Source organism: Protopterus annectens, chromosome 16.part0 (genome assembly GCF_019279795.1).
Source record: "Protopterus annectens isolate FY-2018-M chromosome 16.part0, PAN1.0, whole genome shotgun sequence".
Lineage (NCBI taxonomy): Eukaryota > Metazoa > Chordata > Ceratodontiformes > Protopteridae > Protopterus > Protopterus annectens.
The window spans coordinates 10,261,006-10,276,414 of record NC_056750.1 but is presented as its reverse complement, the minus strand read 5'-3'; the positions used below and the strand labels follow the sequence as shown (position 1 = coordinate 10,276,414).

Genomic DNA, 15,409 nt, shown 5'->3' with positions numbered 1-15,409 from the left:
CCAAAACTGCAGTCAAAATGAAAAGCACAACTGTGAGTTTAACAGCAAAAAATAAATAAATAAATAAATATATATATATATATATATATATATATATATATATATATATATATTTTTTTTTTTTTTTTTTTTTTTTTTAAAGAAAACTATCATTTCAAGTATGTTAACATAATTCTCTTTGCCTTAGCCTTCAGTTTTCATGAGACCAAATTACACTCCGCCTCATCCAACAAAAACATACACCATGACAAATATAGAAATTCTACTGCCACAAAGCGTTTTGCCATTCCAACTTTCCACCTAGTCATTTATACACTTACTGCCAGGTCAATAGATAAAATTACTCTAAACACGCAGACACTTTTTTTTAATTAAACACCATTTTATACATGAACAGTGGAATAACTTGAATGCACTCATTTTATTTAGAAATAATGATACATTTTCTGAGAATTACTGTGCTTATTTCTCCATATTTCTATAAACTATCAAAGTGAAACATTGGCAGAGGACATGTCTACAAGTCAGGGCACAACAGTTACTGCTACAGATGGATATAACAATGTCTATTAAAACGCAGGATAGCAGCCTTTACTTCTGCATTACCCAGACTGCTATACATTGTTCTGCAGGTGCCGTAAAACACTCACTATTCAATACTTCCAGCTTCTGTTACAAAAATAATTGCCTTAAAATATGGTGCAGTAGGAAACTCACTTCCTCTGTTGTGATAACGCCATAAATCCTGGGGGCAAAAAGGCTGTCTCAGCTCAAGGAAAAGCCAAGGTTTCTTATTACATATACTTCAGGATTACATTACTCCATTTTGACCTGCATTTTTCAAGGACACAGAAAAGATGAGTGCTTTTATAGGGAATCACCAAGACTTAAGACAAGTGAAAGTCTCAAGTACTTAGGATGAAATGATCAAACTTCTGAGACTGCAAATGGGATTATTATAAGCCAGAGCTGTGATTTCTAACAAGGGTAAACTTATACATTAAAAACCACAAATAATGCTAATATTACTTAAATGCTAGAATTAAAAATCAAAGAAAACTTAGTGGAAATAATTCTAGAAGCATCACAGTAACAAATATGGCCCTGAATCTGATAAGATCACCTCATTATCTAGACAGTGAACAGCAGAACTTCAAATCAGCAATTATTTAATACAGTCAAAATGAAAGAAGAATAAATCGGACAGCAACGTTCCCCTCACAATAAAGTCTCAAGATAAACTTCAGGAATAATCACACGAGATTGAACACATTGCTCCATCAGTGGAGACGGTGTCTTCAGCTTGGCAGAGGATGTCATAAATGTTAGGAGAAAAAAAGAAGAGATGATAGTAACAAAATCTGAAGGGCCTTGTGTAACAGCTTTCACATTGTGGGTAGGTAGATAACTTCTCAACTTAAGTCTCTGATGATATATTTGTTGTTGGTGATAGAAGAAACCAGTGCCAAGCCTAATGCAAAGAACCAACAGTGCCAAAGAATGACATCATTCCCCACCATCACTCCCACAGAAGATGACATAGTTCCCCACCATCACTCCCACAGAAGATGGCATCATTCCCACCATCACTCCCACAGAAGATGACATAATTCCCCATCACTCCCACAGAAGATGACATCATTCCCCACCATCACTCCCACAGAAGATGACATAGTTCCCCTCCATCACTCCCACAGAAGATGGCATCATTCCCACCATCACTCCCACAGAAAATGACATCATTCCCCATCACTCCCACAGAAGATGACATCATTCCCCACCATCACTCCCACAGAAGATGACATCATTCTCCACCATCACTCCCACAGAAGATGACATCACTCCCCATCACTCCCCATCACTCCCACAGAAGATGACCTCATTCCCCACCATCACTCCCACAGAATATGACATCATTCCCCATCACTCCCACACAGAAGATGGCCTCATTCCCTACCATCACTCCTGCACACGCCAACATCATTTTAAAAGCTCTGCTAAAGAACTCAGTACTTAACAAGTGCTAGTCTATGAATGAGTGAAAAGTGAAAGCATTTTCCTAATACTAAATATTTTACCTTTGCGCCATGAATGGTGCATAAAAGTGCCAAACAGCATTTCTGCCCATCAGCAAACATTACTGAACTCTGCTTCAGTTTAAAAAAGATAAGACGTGTTTTCCCTACAGACATATACAGTGAACTTTAGCCTCCATGGCATCAGCATAGGGAAGTGTGAAGTGTGCCCACAGACTTTAAAGCACTTGCCACAATATACCTGCATTAAAGTCTACAGACACACCTCACTGTACCCCTAGGGTGACATCACAGAGTGATTCACTACAATTAATTTGGACTGTGGTTCACTCCAATGGAGCTCTGGAAGTTCGCACTATAAGTTCCAATGGGTGGGGCCTAAGCCTTTTCACAGAATCAAATTATATCCAAACATTTCAAACAAATGTTCATATCTCTGAAACCATAGAGGTTACTCCAGAAGTATAAATGGCAAACCCTTCAGCACAAACTATTTTTATAGAGGTAGTATTCTTTAAGTTCTAGGTTTTAAACCAAACTTTATAAATCACAGTAAACACAGTGACTATTATGTTTGTAATATTTTGTGAACTTGCAATATCTCAGGAATCACTCAAGTTACAAACATACAATCATCAGCATTTTATTCATCTAGCTGGCAGCTTTCGTATGAGGCTAAGGAGTTCTGTTTGTGTAACTTGGTTGTTGATATATTTAGAAATATGTGAAAATGATAGCTACATACAATGAATATCATAAAAACAAAAGTTAACATCTATTTGGCTGCACTAGACAGAGGTCAGATATTAATGCAGTTGGGTTTGCCATTCTGTAAGCTTTAAGATGAAATCTTTTAAAACCTTGTACATACCATGGTTTTGGAATTATTGATGCAAATATGAACAAGCAGTATTTGATGCCTAGAGGGGGCAGTAGGAATTAACTGCAGATGCATCTGGAGGCGTCACTCAGATGTAATGAGTTAACAAAAAGGTTATGAAGCTTTTTCTTAAAAAAGGTCCCAAATAAATAATGACAAGGACACAAACACATCATTTCACTTAACTCACCTTATGCCACTATGCACTTAGGAATATTGTCAAAATATTTTAAGTCAATATGGCTGTAAACCATTATGGAATCCATGCAGCAACAAGGACATAGCCTTACTGGCTTATATGTCACAATGTCGTCTATATGCCTTACCCGTTTTAATGCAGCAGCTACATCACCATTATGGAATGGCAGCTTTGTGACACAATGCAAAAAGGATGTCAAAATGTAACATTGTAGCTCTACTTCAAAAGACAGGGGCAATAGTTTATGCAGCAGAAAATCTGCAGTCCTGAAGCAAATGTCAATAGTGATCCATAGCATGGCTTCCAAAGGGGAAATTTTCACACTGGGAGAATCTCAGTCCTCTTTACATGGATTCACGTGACTCCGCTATACCAAAATACCAGATGTGTTTGTGGGGGGTTCTCCTTTATTCATTGCAGACAGTACTGCTCCTTATATAATGCTCTGAATAAGGAACTTACTACACCTGAAGACATACTACAAAACTCAGTGCTGACTAGAGCTACGGCTGCTGATGTCAAAGCAAAACTAACCTCCAGAGTAAGTCATGGCTAGGAACTCTGTTTACTAAATGCAATGACACAGTGTAGCTTACTGTAGTAGTAAATGTAGCAGAGATCCTGCATAAGCTCTGTTCTACAGTTACTAAATAAATTAATTTAAGAAGCCATGGTATCGCTTGCAATTCTTTAAATGAATACTAGTATTTCATTCAAACCCAAACAGCAACTGTTGATCCTGTCTTCTGTAACAATTTGCACTCTGGGCAGCTACCTTTCCTTCCTGCTGTAGTTCCACCTCTGAGGCCATGCATCACTGAATGCGTTATGGCTTACTGGAAACAGTGATACAAAAAATACAGCCGGAGTGCATGGAATCTACATATCTGATGACACAACTGAATTAATAACACAATAGAGTAGAGAATGGTCACAAAAGTAACTACCAGTTGTGATCAAGCAGGCTACTTTACTGAAAGGGAATTGAAAAAGACAGGGTGTTGTATGTCAACTGGGCAAATCAGGAAAATTCAAGGAGAAAACCTCTATGATTGTTTGAAAAGACTGTGAAATGATAAGCCAGTGGACTGTAAATACAAAGTACAATGAGACGAACTGGAAGAAAAGGGGATGCAAAGAAGACCCCTAAAGCTATAATGAAACAATAAAGGAAAATACAGCAAATCAGAAAGCACATATACATGATACACACACATAAAACACAGCAGAGTGAGTGAGAGAGAGAGAGGGAGAGAGAGACACAGTGTGTGTGTGTGTGTGTGTGTGTGTGTAAGTACACAGAAAAAAATGTAGTAAGTGTATCGTATGACAACACGCATGGATGTAGTATGTGTATCGTATGACAACACACATTGATTTAGTATGCGTATCGTATGACAACACTCATGGATGTAGTATGTGCATCATATGACAACACGCATGGATGTAGTATGTGTAACATATGACAACCCGCATGGATGTAATATGTGTATTGTATGACAACACACATGGATGTAGTATGTGTATCGTATGACAACACGCATGGATGTAGTATGTGTATCGTATGACAACACACATGGATGTAGTATGTGTATTGTACAACACTCATGGATGTAGTATGTGTATCATATGACAACACCCATGGATGTAGTATGTGTATCGTATGACAACACTCATGGATGTAGTATGTGTATCTTATGACTTACCCAGACAACACTCATGAATGTAGTATGTGTATCATATGAATTATACATAAAGTACTGTGCTATTCATGACATGGAGATGTGTTCACTGCTAAAGACCACAAAAGTCACTAAATTTGGCAATGTTACTGTACATACTGTCAGCTGGTGTGCTTTTCAAAGCAAATGACAAACTGAACTATTTTGTTTTAAAGTAGAGCTTAAATGTGGGCCATTTTAAGCCTAGTCAAGTTTCCTTGATGAGAATCAAACCCTGTACCTTTTGTCTGTGAGGTAAACACAATAACCATTATGCCAACCTCAACTCTGGGATTAAATAGCATGTTCAGGTACATCAGAAGTGCTGTAGCTTCTGCCTAAATTAAGAATCAAACCAAGGGGCAGTTGGTGGCCTTTGTGCACTTTAAACAAGGACTCTGATTGACAGAAGTAAGTTCTGTGCCATTCCACAAAAAAAAAAAAGAAAAAAAAAAGAAATGCAGATCCATTTACTTAAAAAAAAAAGATTATTTCCATGGGACTCCAACTAGGAAGTGGCGAGTATGCTACCTACCTTTTTCTCCTGGGAATCTGGAGACTCAGAAATGAAGCTGATGTTTATTTCTTCCACATCTGAGCTGCTGGACCCAGCAGAAGTTACGCTCACACAGTCTGCTTTGTCTCCACTACAGAGGTACTGTCCATACTTCAGCTGGTCAAATGACTTGGAGTGGGTGCTGCCACTAGCAGAAGGCTCTGCATTTGGGGCTTGTCGACTGCAGAAGGAAAAACATGCCTGTTAGTTAACAGTTCACATTTAGTGCATGACTTTTAAAATGTCTGAGTGGTGGGAAGTTATATTACTGCATCAGCATGTGTCTAGAACAGAGCTCATGTTCTAAGCCAAGACCTTAATACTGGAGGTCCAAAAACAGGGCTCAGAATTCACAATATTTTTGAAAGAAGGAGGAAGGGTCAGAAAGCTGTACTAATCAAGTGTTCCCTTGGGTAGTGGGTGCCATCTTACTGGCGAAAGCCGCTGCACTAAAAGTACAGCAAGTGCCCCTTTTCTGGGCAACTATTATACATCAGATATACATGATAACTTCAGAGAAACATTAAGACATGAAATATGAGAAATCTGTTATACATACTGTGCCAGTCAGTAATTCCTTCCAACATACATAATGCCACAGTCACACCCACAGCCCCTCCCCATCCCCACTTATCCTGTGGAAGCAGATGGGCACAGAGACAGCAGTAAATCTAATTAAAACTGCACTGAAGAGTACAGATGTCATACATGTGAAAATGAGGCAAGTATGGAAGGGACAGATGGCAATTGTAACATCCAGATCCACAACCCACAATGTTATAACAGAAAATATTAATCACATTGGAAATTCCACATATTTTCAGGAAAATCAGACATTGATTGACAGGCAGTAATAAAGGCAACTACTAATATCCAAATTATTCCTGGAGTATTTATTCACCTTTAGAACTTCACTTGACCATTGACATCTGCAGTTCTTCATGCTGTCTGAGTCTTTACAAGTAAGTAGATCACCGAAAGGTGACTGCACCAGTACTTACCTTACACACCATTACCCGTGATTACTTACCTTTTACACCAGTACATAGGATTACTTTCCTTACACCAGTACCCGGGATTACCTTACTTATACACCAGTACCCAGGATTACTTTACTTATACACCAGTACCTGGGATTACTTTTCTTATACACCAGTACCTGGGATTACTTTTCTTATACACCAGTACCTGGGATTACTTTTCTTATACACCAGTATCCAGGATTACTTTCCATACACACCAGTACCTGGGATTACTTTCCTTATACACCAGTACCCAGAATTACTTTCCTTATACACCAGTACCCAGGATTACTTTCCTTATACACCAGTACCCAGCATTACTTTCCTTATACACCAGTACCCAGCATTACTTTCCTTATAAACTAGCACCCAGGATTACTTTCTTTATACACCAGTACCCAGGATTACTTTCCTTTTACACCAGTACACAGGATTATTTTTCTTATACACCAGTACCTGGGATTACTTGCCTTATACACCAGTACCCAGGATTACTTTCTTTATAAACCAGCACCCAGGATTACTTTCCTTTTACACCAGTACACAGGATTATTTTTCTTATACACCAGTACCTGGGATTACTTTACTTATACACCAGTACCTGGGTTTACTTTCCTTACACACCAGTACCCAGAATTACTTTCCTTAAACACCAGTACCCAGGATTACTTTCCTTACCCATAATTACTTTCCTTATACACCAGTACCCAGGATTACTTTCCTTATACACCACTACCCGGGATTACTGTCCTTATAAACCAGTACCCAGAATTACTTTCCTTATACACCAGCACTCAAGATTACTTTTCTTATACACCAGTACCTGGGATTATTTTTCTTATATACCAGTCTCCAGGATTACTTTCCTTATACACCAGTACCCAGGATTACTTTCTTTATACACCAGTGCCTGGAAATACTTTCCTTTTACACCAGTACCTGAAATTACTTTCCTTATACACCAGTACCAGGGATTACTTTCCTTATACACCAGTACCCGGGATTACTTTCCCTATACACCAGTACCCGGGATTATTTTTCTTATACACCAGTACCCAGGATTACTTTCCTTATACACCAGTACCCAGGATTACTTTCCTTATACACCAGTGCCTGGAATTACTTTCCTTATACACCAGTACCCAGGATTACTTTCTTTATACACCAGTACCCATGATTACTTTCCTTATACACCAGTACCCGGGATTACTTTCCTTATACACCAGTACCCAGGATTACTTTCCTTATACACCAGTACCCAGGATTACTTTCCTTATACACCAGTACCCAGGGTTACTTTCCTTATACACCAGTACCCGGGATTACTTTCCTTATACACCAGTACCAGGGATTATTTTTCTTATATACCAGTACCAGGGATTATTTTTCTTATATACCAGTACCCAGGATTACTTTCCTTATATACCAGTACCCAGGATTACTTTCCTTATACACCAGTACCCAGGATTACTTTCCTTATACACCAGTACCCGGGATTACTTTCCTTATACACCAGTACCCAGAATTACTTTCCTTATACACCAGCACCCGGGATTACTTTCCTTATACACCAGTACCTGGGATTACTTTCCTTATACACCAGTACCAGGGATTATTTTTCTTATATACCAGTACCCAGGATTACTTTCCTTATACACCAGTACCCAGGATTACTTTCCTTATATACCAGCACCCAGGATTACTTTCCTTATACACCAGTACCCGGGATTACTTTCCTTATACACCAGTGCCTGGAATTACTTTCCTTTTATACTGGGATTATTTTCCTTATTTTTCCTACAGTAAGTGAACTAGCTACTGTTTAATGTTTTACATGCTCTGGTCTTTTGATAGATGCTAGCTTCTTGCCTACATGTTTTCTGAAAATAATGCTTACCTTGTTCAACAGCTTTTAGTAAACTGTTTCCCAGTTTTTTAGGCTAATAATAAATGACACAAAGTATACCAATGAGAACAGTCTAGACTGGGATCCTTTAAGCTGTACCCATCCCAAAACTTAAAATGTGTTTCAAACCAATAAAAGAGTGAATTGTGAAAGTCGCAGTCACACCCTGAAGTTGGGGTGGAGGTGGGAGCTTATATCTACGTGCTTTGCACACCCCTATTACTTACAGGATGTATTTTCTAACTATGTATCGTATAGAAAGCACAATATTCTGAGGTACTGCAACCCTGGACTTGATATACATTTCTCCACATTCACAAATGCCGTTCCACCATACCAAGCACTATTACAGCCCTTATTGTTTCAAAAATTACCCTTACAAGTAGCTACCAAGACTAGATATATGCAGGCTCTGCATTCAATGATAAATGTAAATTGACTGCATTGTCATGTTTCTGTATTTCCTCAAAGAATGCAACAGCTGACATTTATTAGAGCTTCATATTTCAACCTTCACAACAATACTCTGGATTATTTACTACAGCAGCACAGTGACCACTAAGTTCCTGCCATGTTTAATGAGGTCTGTATCCGAAGCTGCAAACAAGACACAGGACTGGATAACCCACTCACTACACAGACAATAACAATAGCACTAAAACTTCTGCGACCCTTCAAGTTAATTCTGTTGCAAAACCGATGTTTGTTTTAGCAGTACTTTATAACTGTGAAATGTACCACATGATTTACTTACACCTATATAATTTAACTACCTACATTCTTAACTTCTTATGTTTCTTCTGATCCACTCTTGTAGGCGATACATCTAATGTTTACACTTTAACACTTCAGAATGAATATTGCCCTCTTGTTCCTCATGTCACTGCCAGAATGTAATGATCACAGATTACTTTCTGGACTTTACAAGGTAAAGCCTATTAGGCCAGCTGTTCACTTTTTTCCAAAGATGATTAAAATTTCTGTGCAATGGATTGGTGTTCTGTGTACAGCTCTCTGCCTTATACTTGTTGCCTTCAGATAAGCTCTGGTTTCTCATGACCCTGAATATGACTACACAGATATCAGAAAACAAATGAGCCAGGTAATGAAATAATTCCTTTACCTTTCACTGCATATCTTTAATAATTATTTCACCTGCCATCAGAATAGCTAGATGGACCTACTTAACACAACAAATCTGCTCTTTAATATTGATACAAGAATATTAACCCAAAAGGCCACTGTTGCAACAACAGCGAAGACTTCCAGAGTAGCTAAAACATCATTACCACTATGAATTCTCAGTGTTTCTACACCTAGTAATCTACTTAAACTGGCTCGAAGTCCAGAATGCAAATTCATGTTTACTAGACCAGTTTCCATTTATCAGTTACAGTACACTGAAGAACTGCGGTCTTAGGTCTTACAGGTCAGTGAAATGAAGCAGCACACTATGCCCCCCCCCCCAATAACCAGCATCTACAGTTCTAGACATAATCAACAGAACTAACTACTTACTCGCTCCAGCGTTTGATAATGCCTGTATTTTTCTTTGCCTTCAGTGTGTTGCTTGCAGACTCTGACAGTGGCTCAATCTCACAGGAGAAATTGTAACTATAAAGATAAACAGAGTTAAAATTATAAATATAAAGAAATGTAAAGTTAACATTGTAACTTTAAAGAAATACGAAGTGACCACTACCAAAATACAACAAGCTGTAAAGAATCGGCACTACAAATGCACAGTAAATCAAAGAGAAGTAAATAGGTAAAAATACAGACATTTATCTCATAACAGGAAACAGGATAACTAGAAAGCTACATAACAGATACAAAACATATACAGAAGAGATACGCAGCTGAATAAACACATGGACTTTCCTTGGATTGCATGGATGTGATGGAGGGCAAGTTTCCTAATGATTGTGAAAAAGGGGTATGCAGACTGCAAAATGTGAGTTAGAGACATAGCTGTCTCATGAAGATTACTAGAGATGACTTGATACTCAGCAACCTATCTACTGCATTCATGACAAAAGTCATGAAGGACAACTCATATAGCAGTCTCCCATTCTTCTATATAGCCACTTTTTCACATTTACTAAACATCCAATGGCTATGAATTTCCCCATTTGGACAACGGGATGCTCTGGACTTCAGCACCGAAGGCATGGCTAATGGAAGGCAGAGAAAAAATGCAACCATGCCAAATGAAGCCATGTCATTGTGATGTAACATGGCAAGTCCCTAAAATGGCTTCTTCATGTAACCAGCAGCTTTTGGAGAACCTAAGGAGCTCTTACATACAGTCATACTGTACTCTATTTCTAGGTCAGACTAATCTCTTTTCCTCCCTAAACATTCCAGCCTGATCTGCTAACTATAAGTACCCAGGCACTACTACAGAAAGAACAAAAGGACGAGGCTGCTGGTACAGAGACAGGGCATCAGACTACAACCAGTGACCCATGTCTGGTAAGCAAACCCAGCAGGGGACTGGATGGCCAGGAAGGGTGACACTGAGGGTCTAGAAGTCACAGAATGGTGTGGCTTCTCAATGTTGCAAAACTGAACACCATTAATGCCCAGGGGATGGTAATTTGTGTGCCATGTAACTACTGGCTGAAAGATATGCAAACACAAAGGATGTATGCAAACCCTTAGCCCAGCTGCATTGCATGCATATAGTCAGGGGGTTAGGAACAAGCTAAATACCCTCACCTTCTAAAGAACACTGACACAGGTCCTCCTATTTTTTAAGAGTGCTGCCCTTTTGCTAGCACTCTCACTGCCTATTTATTTTTGCACCTTAATACCATAGAGGACCTCCTGCCTCATTACTCTGTAAGGAGTTTAGTTAATTAGAGCATAAATATAACTGCTGGTCATTAATTACATAAATGATGCCAACTAAATAGGCTAGCATCTAATTAATCTGCTTGCAGTGGTTATCTTTCAAGCATAGTTTACTTGGCAAAGGTAATTTGTCCTCTTGTCGTTTTTAATTTTATTTTTGGTTAAATGGGACATAAGGTTCTTATTAGTGGGTTAAAACCACATGGAAATAATAGTGCCTATTGTCCTACATATGGTGACAATGATTTAAAAGTAAGGGTTTCCCCCTCTGCTGGTTTTATTGGATGAGAAGTGGTGGTGGGAGAGGCTGTGATGAAGTGGCCCAGTAGCCTGAGAGCAGTCAGTTCTTGACATGCTTCTGATACAATTCTTTTTTTTTGTCTTTAATTACTATTTTTATCATGAGACCAGCCCCCTAGCTCCTAACATCAGGTATTTCCTGCCAAGCATATTTATGTCTATAACCTCCTGTACATCAGTGATATTACTGGCCTCAGACATACTTTTAAGGGGACCTCTGTCAGTATTCTTTAGAAGGTGGGGGTATTTAGCTTGTACCTAACTCCCCGAGGGATGACTATATGCATGCAATGGAGCTGCTTTGTGTTTGCATATCTTTCAGCCAGTAGTTACATGACACACAGAATACCATCCCCCTGTACACCTGGGTGCTATAATTGCATTCAAGACTTCAGTTCCTTAAATTAGTTACCAACAGTAAAAATGTACTCCTTTTAGTGATTATTGACTGTTTACCAAAACACTTCCTCCAACAAAACTCAACAAAATACAGATACATTTCTTTCTTAAACTTCTTTGTTAGTGTTCATTTCCACAGTCTGCAGGTACTGACATGGCCACCTTTCATTTAAGAACTGTTTGCTTTTGGTAATTAGTAATACTGCCTGTGATATCAAGCCAAATCACAGAGGTTGCATTTTGGCCAAGTGTTTTAAGACATATCCCTGGAGATGGGACCCAGTTAATTGTAATAATAATCAAATAAAGCTTTGTTTGCTTCAGGTTTTGTCAGAAAGCCAGAATACCTTACACAGGGTTATATACAACTGCTGCACATAAGGAAAAACAAGGGATCTTCAGAATCCCAATTTTTCAGATCAGTGTTGCATATTAAGGCTGCCCTGCTGTTGTTTTTGTGCACTACAACACAGATGCTGGAAAAGTGACAGGCAGTAAGAGTGCAGTACGTTTAACAATTCTATAGCAATGACATTATTTATAAAAAAAATTACAATTGTCACATTGTAATGACATGATCGTTTCTGCAAACTATTACCTCTTTTGAAAAACTAACTTTTCACAATATTTCATAACATCGGTTCATTCATCTGTAGTTATAGGCTTGCAGTTTGGAAGACCATTGAAGAGCCTAGCCCAAATTTCCAGTTGCCCCAAAGCACTGTACAGTTAAGTGACTTGCTCAAAGGTACACAGTAGGTACATGAGGACTGTAGGAATCAAACCCTGCACCACAGGAACTACTGCTCACAGACTTAATTCTCTGCAGTCATTGAACTATTCCACTTGGTTATAAAATATTAGGATGTGACAATGGTAGTTGTCTATAGAAACAAAGTTCAAATTTCACATAAGAAGTAATGGGACTACTACTTCACATAGGGTGGGTTCAATTTTTAGTACGTCCAGTTCTCTGTGCAGTTACAAAAGTTATGGTTAACAAAAAGGTAATGCAGTCTCCTCTTTAATTCACTGGTCAAAACACCTCCACAATGCCAACAATGAAAGACTTATTTTACTGATTCAGTTGTTATCTGGGTAAGAGAACTGCTCTGAAGACTTATTACTTTGAGTCATGATTGGTCCTTAAAATAGCAAAAAAAAAAAAAAACAAAAAACATGTCAATGCAACATAACGTTACAGCAGTAGTACAGATGGGGAAGTAAAGAGGGACACTGAGACACCGTTACCACGTCAAATAAATAATAAATAATTTACACTGTTTACAGTTACAGGCAATGTGCCTGTATGCATGTGTTTGTGCAAGTGTGTGTGTTTTGTATATCCTTCAAGAAATGTAAACAGTTCATATCAGACTCAGCACTGCATATACTTTTTTTAACTCTGTTCTTCTGTCTCCCCAGACTTGACTATCCTTTGCCTCCAGTCATACCTCTCAACCTCTTATAGCAAGAAATCTGGACAAAGCCATAAATAAAAGTGGGGCAAAGGCCGAAAAATAGGGACAGGTTTTAAATATTACTCTTACAAACTTACAAAGTTGATAGAATAACAGGTTTTCCATTAGCATGAATTTTCTGAATGGTATGAAGTCTGAAACTCAGATGTCTGTCATTATTTTCTAACTTCAGTCTTTAATGACTTACCACTAGTTTGCTAGAAAAACACAATTTTATGAAAAGTGGACCAAAAATATGAGGGCAAAATCTGCACATTCTGTGAAAATCTGTACACTTGAGAGGTATGCCCCCAGTTCCCCATCTCAGCCAACGGATTCATCTTATCCTTCCCCATGCTAAACCCCACCCATGTCCAGGGCCCATTAGTCCAACCTCTCTGCCAGTGCATGAAATGTCCAAGCCTTTAATTAAAGTATGGTCAGGCCAAGACAAAGACTGGGCTTTGTTCCTTTACATGATGGTTTAATGCCAAGGAGACCAACGACAAGGGACAACATACCTTTCAGCCTCAGTAAGTTGTTCTACTCCACTGAACCACTCAACAAACCGATCGTCCTGTGTGAAGTTGTAATTATTGGATGCTAACTGAAGTAACTTGATCTGGGCAATGACTTCAAACTCCTGCATGGAGAAACAAACAAACCATCCCAGTTGAATAAGCATCTGTCATTTTCAGAAGTTAAGAGCTCAGATGTTAAACATTTTAAACAACAATTGCCAGAACATATTCTGAGATGAAAGACATCTGCATCCACAGGCCAAGAATCAGCCTTACTCCTATCACTTGGTAAATCTTAAGCTGTTATGTGCAAGTCTCTGCAGAGGTCTGGGTATAAAAGTGTGCTGTTGTAATACTGCAAAATGCAAACAAAGTCAGAAATGACAAACCAGTAATATAAACTAACAGTACATATTGCGTGTTTTGAGACTCATACTGTTCTGCATATCAAAATTCTTTAACAAATCAATGTTTTGCTTTTCTTGAAATCTTCAATAAAGCTTAACTGTTAAAAAATGTTTAATGGAGTTCAGCATTTTTTATCCTTATGGAACTGAAACAGATATTTAAAGTGTCTGGTGAGGTCATGAAGCCAGAAAGTGTGATGTTCAACAACCGGAAATCTGCAACTACAACTGCTAGGGTCCTCTATAATAATAAAACAAAAAAAGAAAGAAAACACATCTTGTTCTGTAGCAGGTTCACAGTGTTGTCCTTAAAAGAGCACTCTGCCCCTTCATCCACCCTTTGATCTCTCAAAATACTTCAGTGGTGACAAAGACCATGCTACAGACAGTACGGTATTAGCAGCAAAGCACGCACCACCTCTCCGATTACCCAGTCATAGCAGCTTCCCATGGCCGGCCACATGAGGAGATGGCAAAGAAAAGCAAAACAAACTGCTCAAGCCCAGCAAGGATTCTGGAACAGACTATATCAGAATCAGGTTTAAAAGGATTCTCACTGCATTAAAATCAAAGAGAAAGAGAACAGGGATTCTCGCCCCTACGAAAGCAAGAGATCCTCACATGAATGACAAATAAGTTGCGGAACTAAACAACAAAGAACCTTCCACAAAAGTAGTAAGGCAGAAGTCAATACGCTAGAAAAAAAATAGACTGGCTTTAACCTAACACACAGGAAACAAACCACAGCATTATGGAATGTACAAAGGATACGTAATGGCAATATCTGTTCTGGACATCACACACATCGAGAATCCTGTCACTGCATATCTACATAAGTAAGGAGAAACACTGCAGACCATAAATATCCAAACTCTGACCTAGTCAAATCTTGAAGTTTTATCAGCATCGTATTAGTTAATGAAAGATTGATGCCCATGTCTTCAGCCATCTCTAGTTCTCAGACATATGTGAACTTTTTTGCTGCATTAACCACACAAAATGTGTACTACTAAACAATGCAAGAGAGTTTTTCCTGTTTTTTTTTTTCAACTTGATTAACCACACCTCTACAAACTTTTTACAGCAGAGACAGCTGGAGAGACCTCAGAGGTGCCGGACCAGGGAAATCCAGGGTCTCAAACACCT

The 15,409-nt window shown here is 38.6% G+C and overlaps 1 protein-coding gene across 3 annotated transcripts in view; it reads right to left on the bottom strand.

Annotated features, from left to right (window-relative positions):
* The window catches only part of RALGDS (ral guanine nucleotide dissociation stimulator), a 1,010,677-nt gene that overhangs the window by 16,395 nt on the left and 978,873 nt on the right, over window positions 1–15,409 (bottom strand). For all 3 annotated transcript variants that reach the window (XM_044058282.1, XM_044058281.1, XM_044058283.1), the window contains exons 13-16: window positions 13,857–13,978; window positions 9,839–9,934; window positions 5,372–5,573; window positions 1–6 (exon numbers count right to left, since the gene is read on the bottom strand). The exon at window positions 1–6 is cut by the window's left edge and continues 240 nt beyond it. In XM_044058282.1, the coding sequence (XP_043914217.1) occupies window positions 1–6; window positions 5,372–5,573; window positions 9,839–9,934; window positions 13,857–13,978 (426 nt within the window). The remainder of the gene's footprint in view (window positions 7–5,371; window positions 5,574–9,838; window positions 9,935–13,856; window positions 13,979–15,409) is intronic.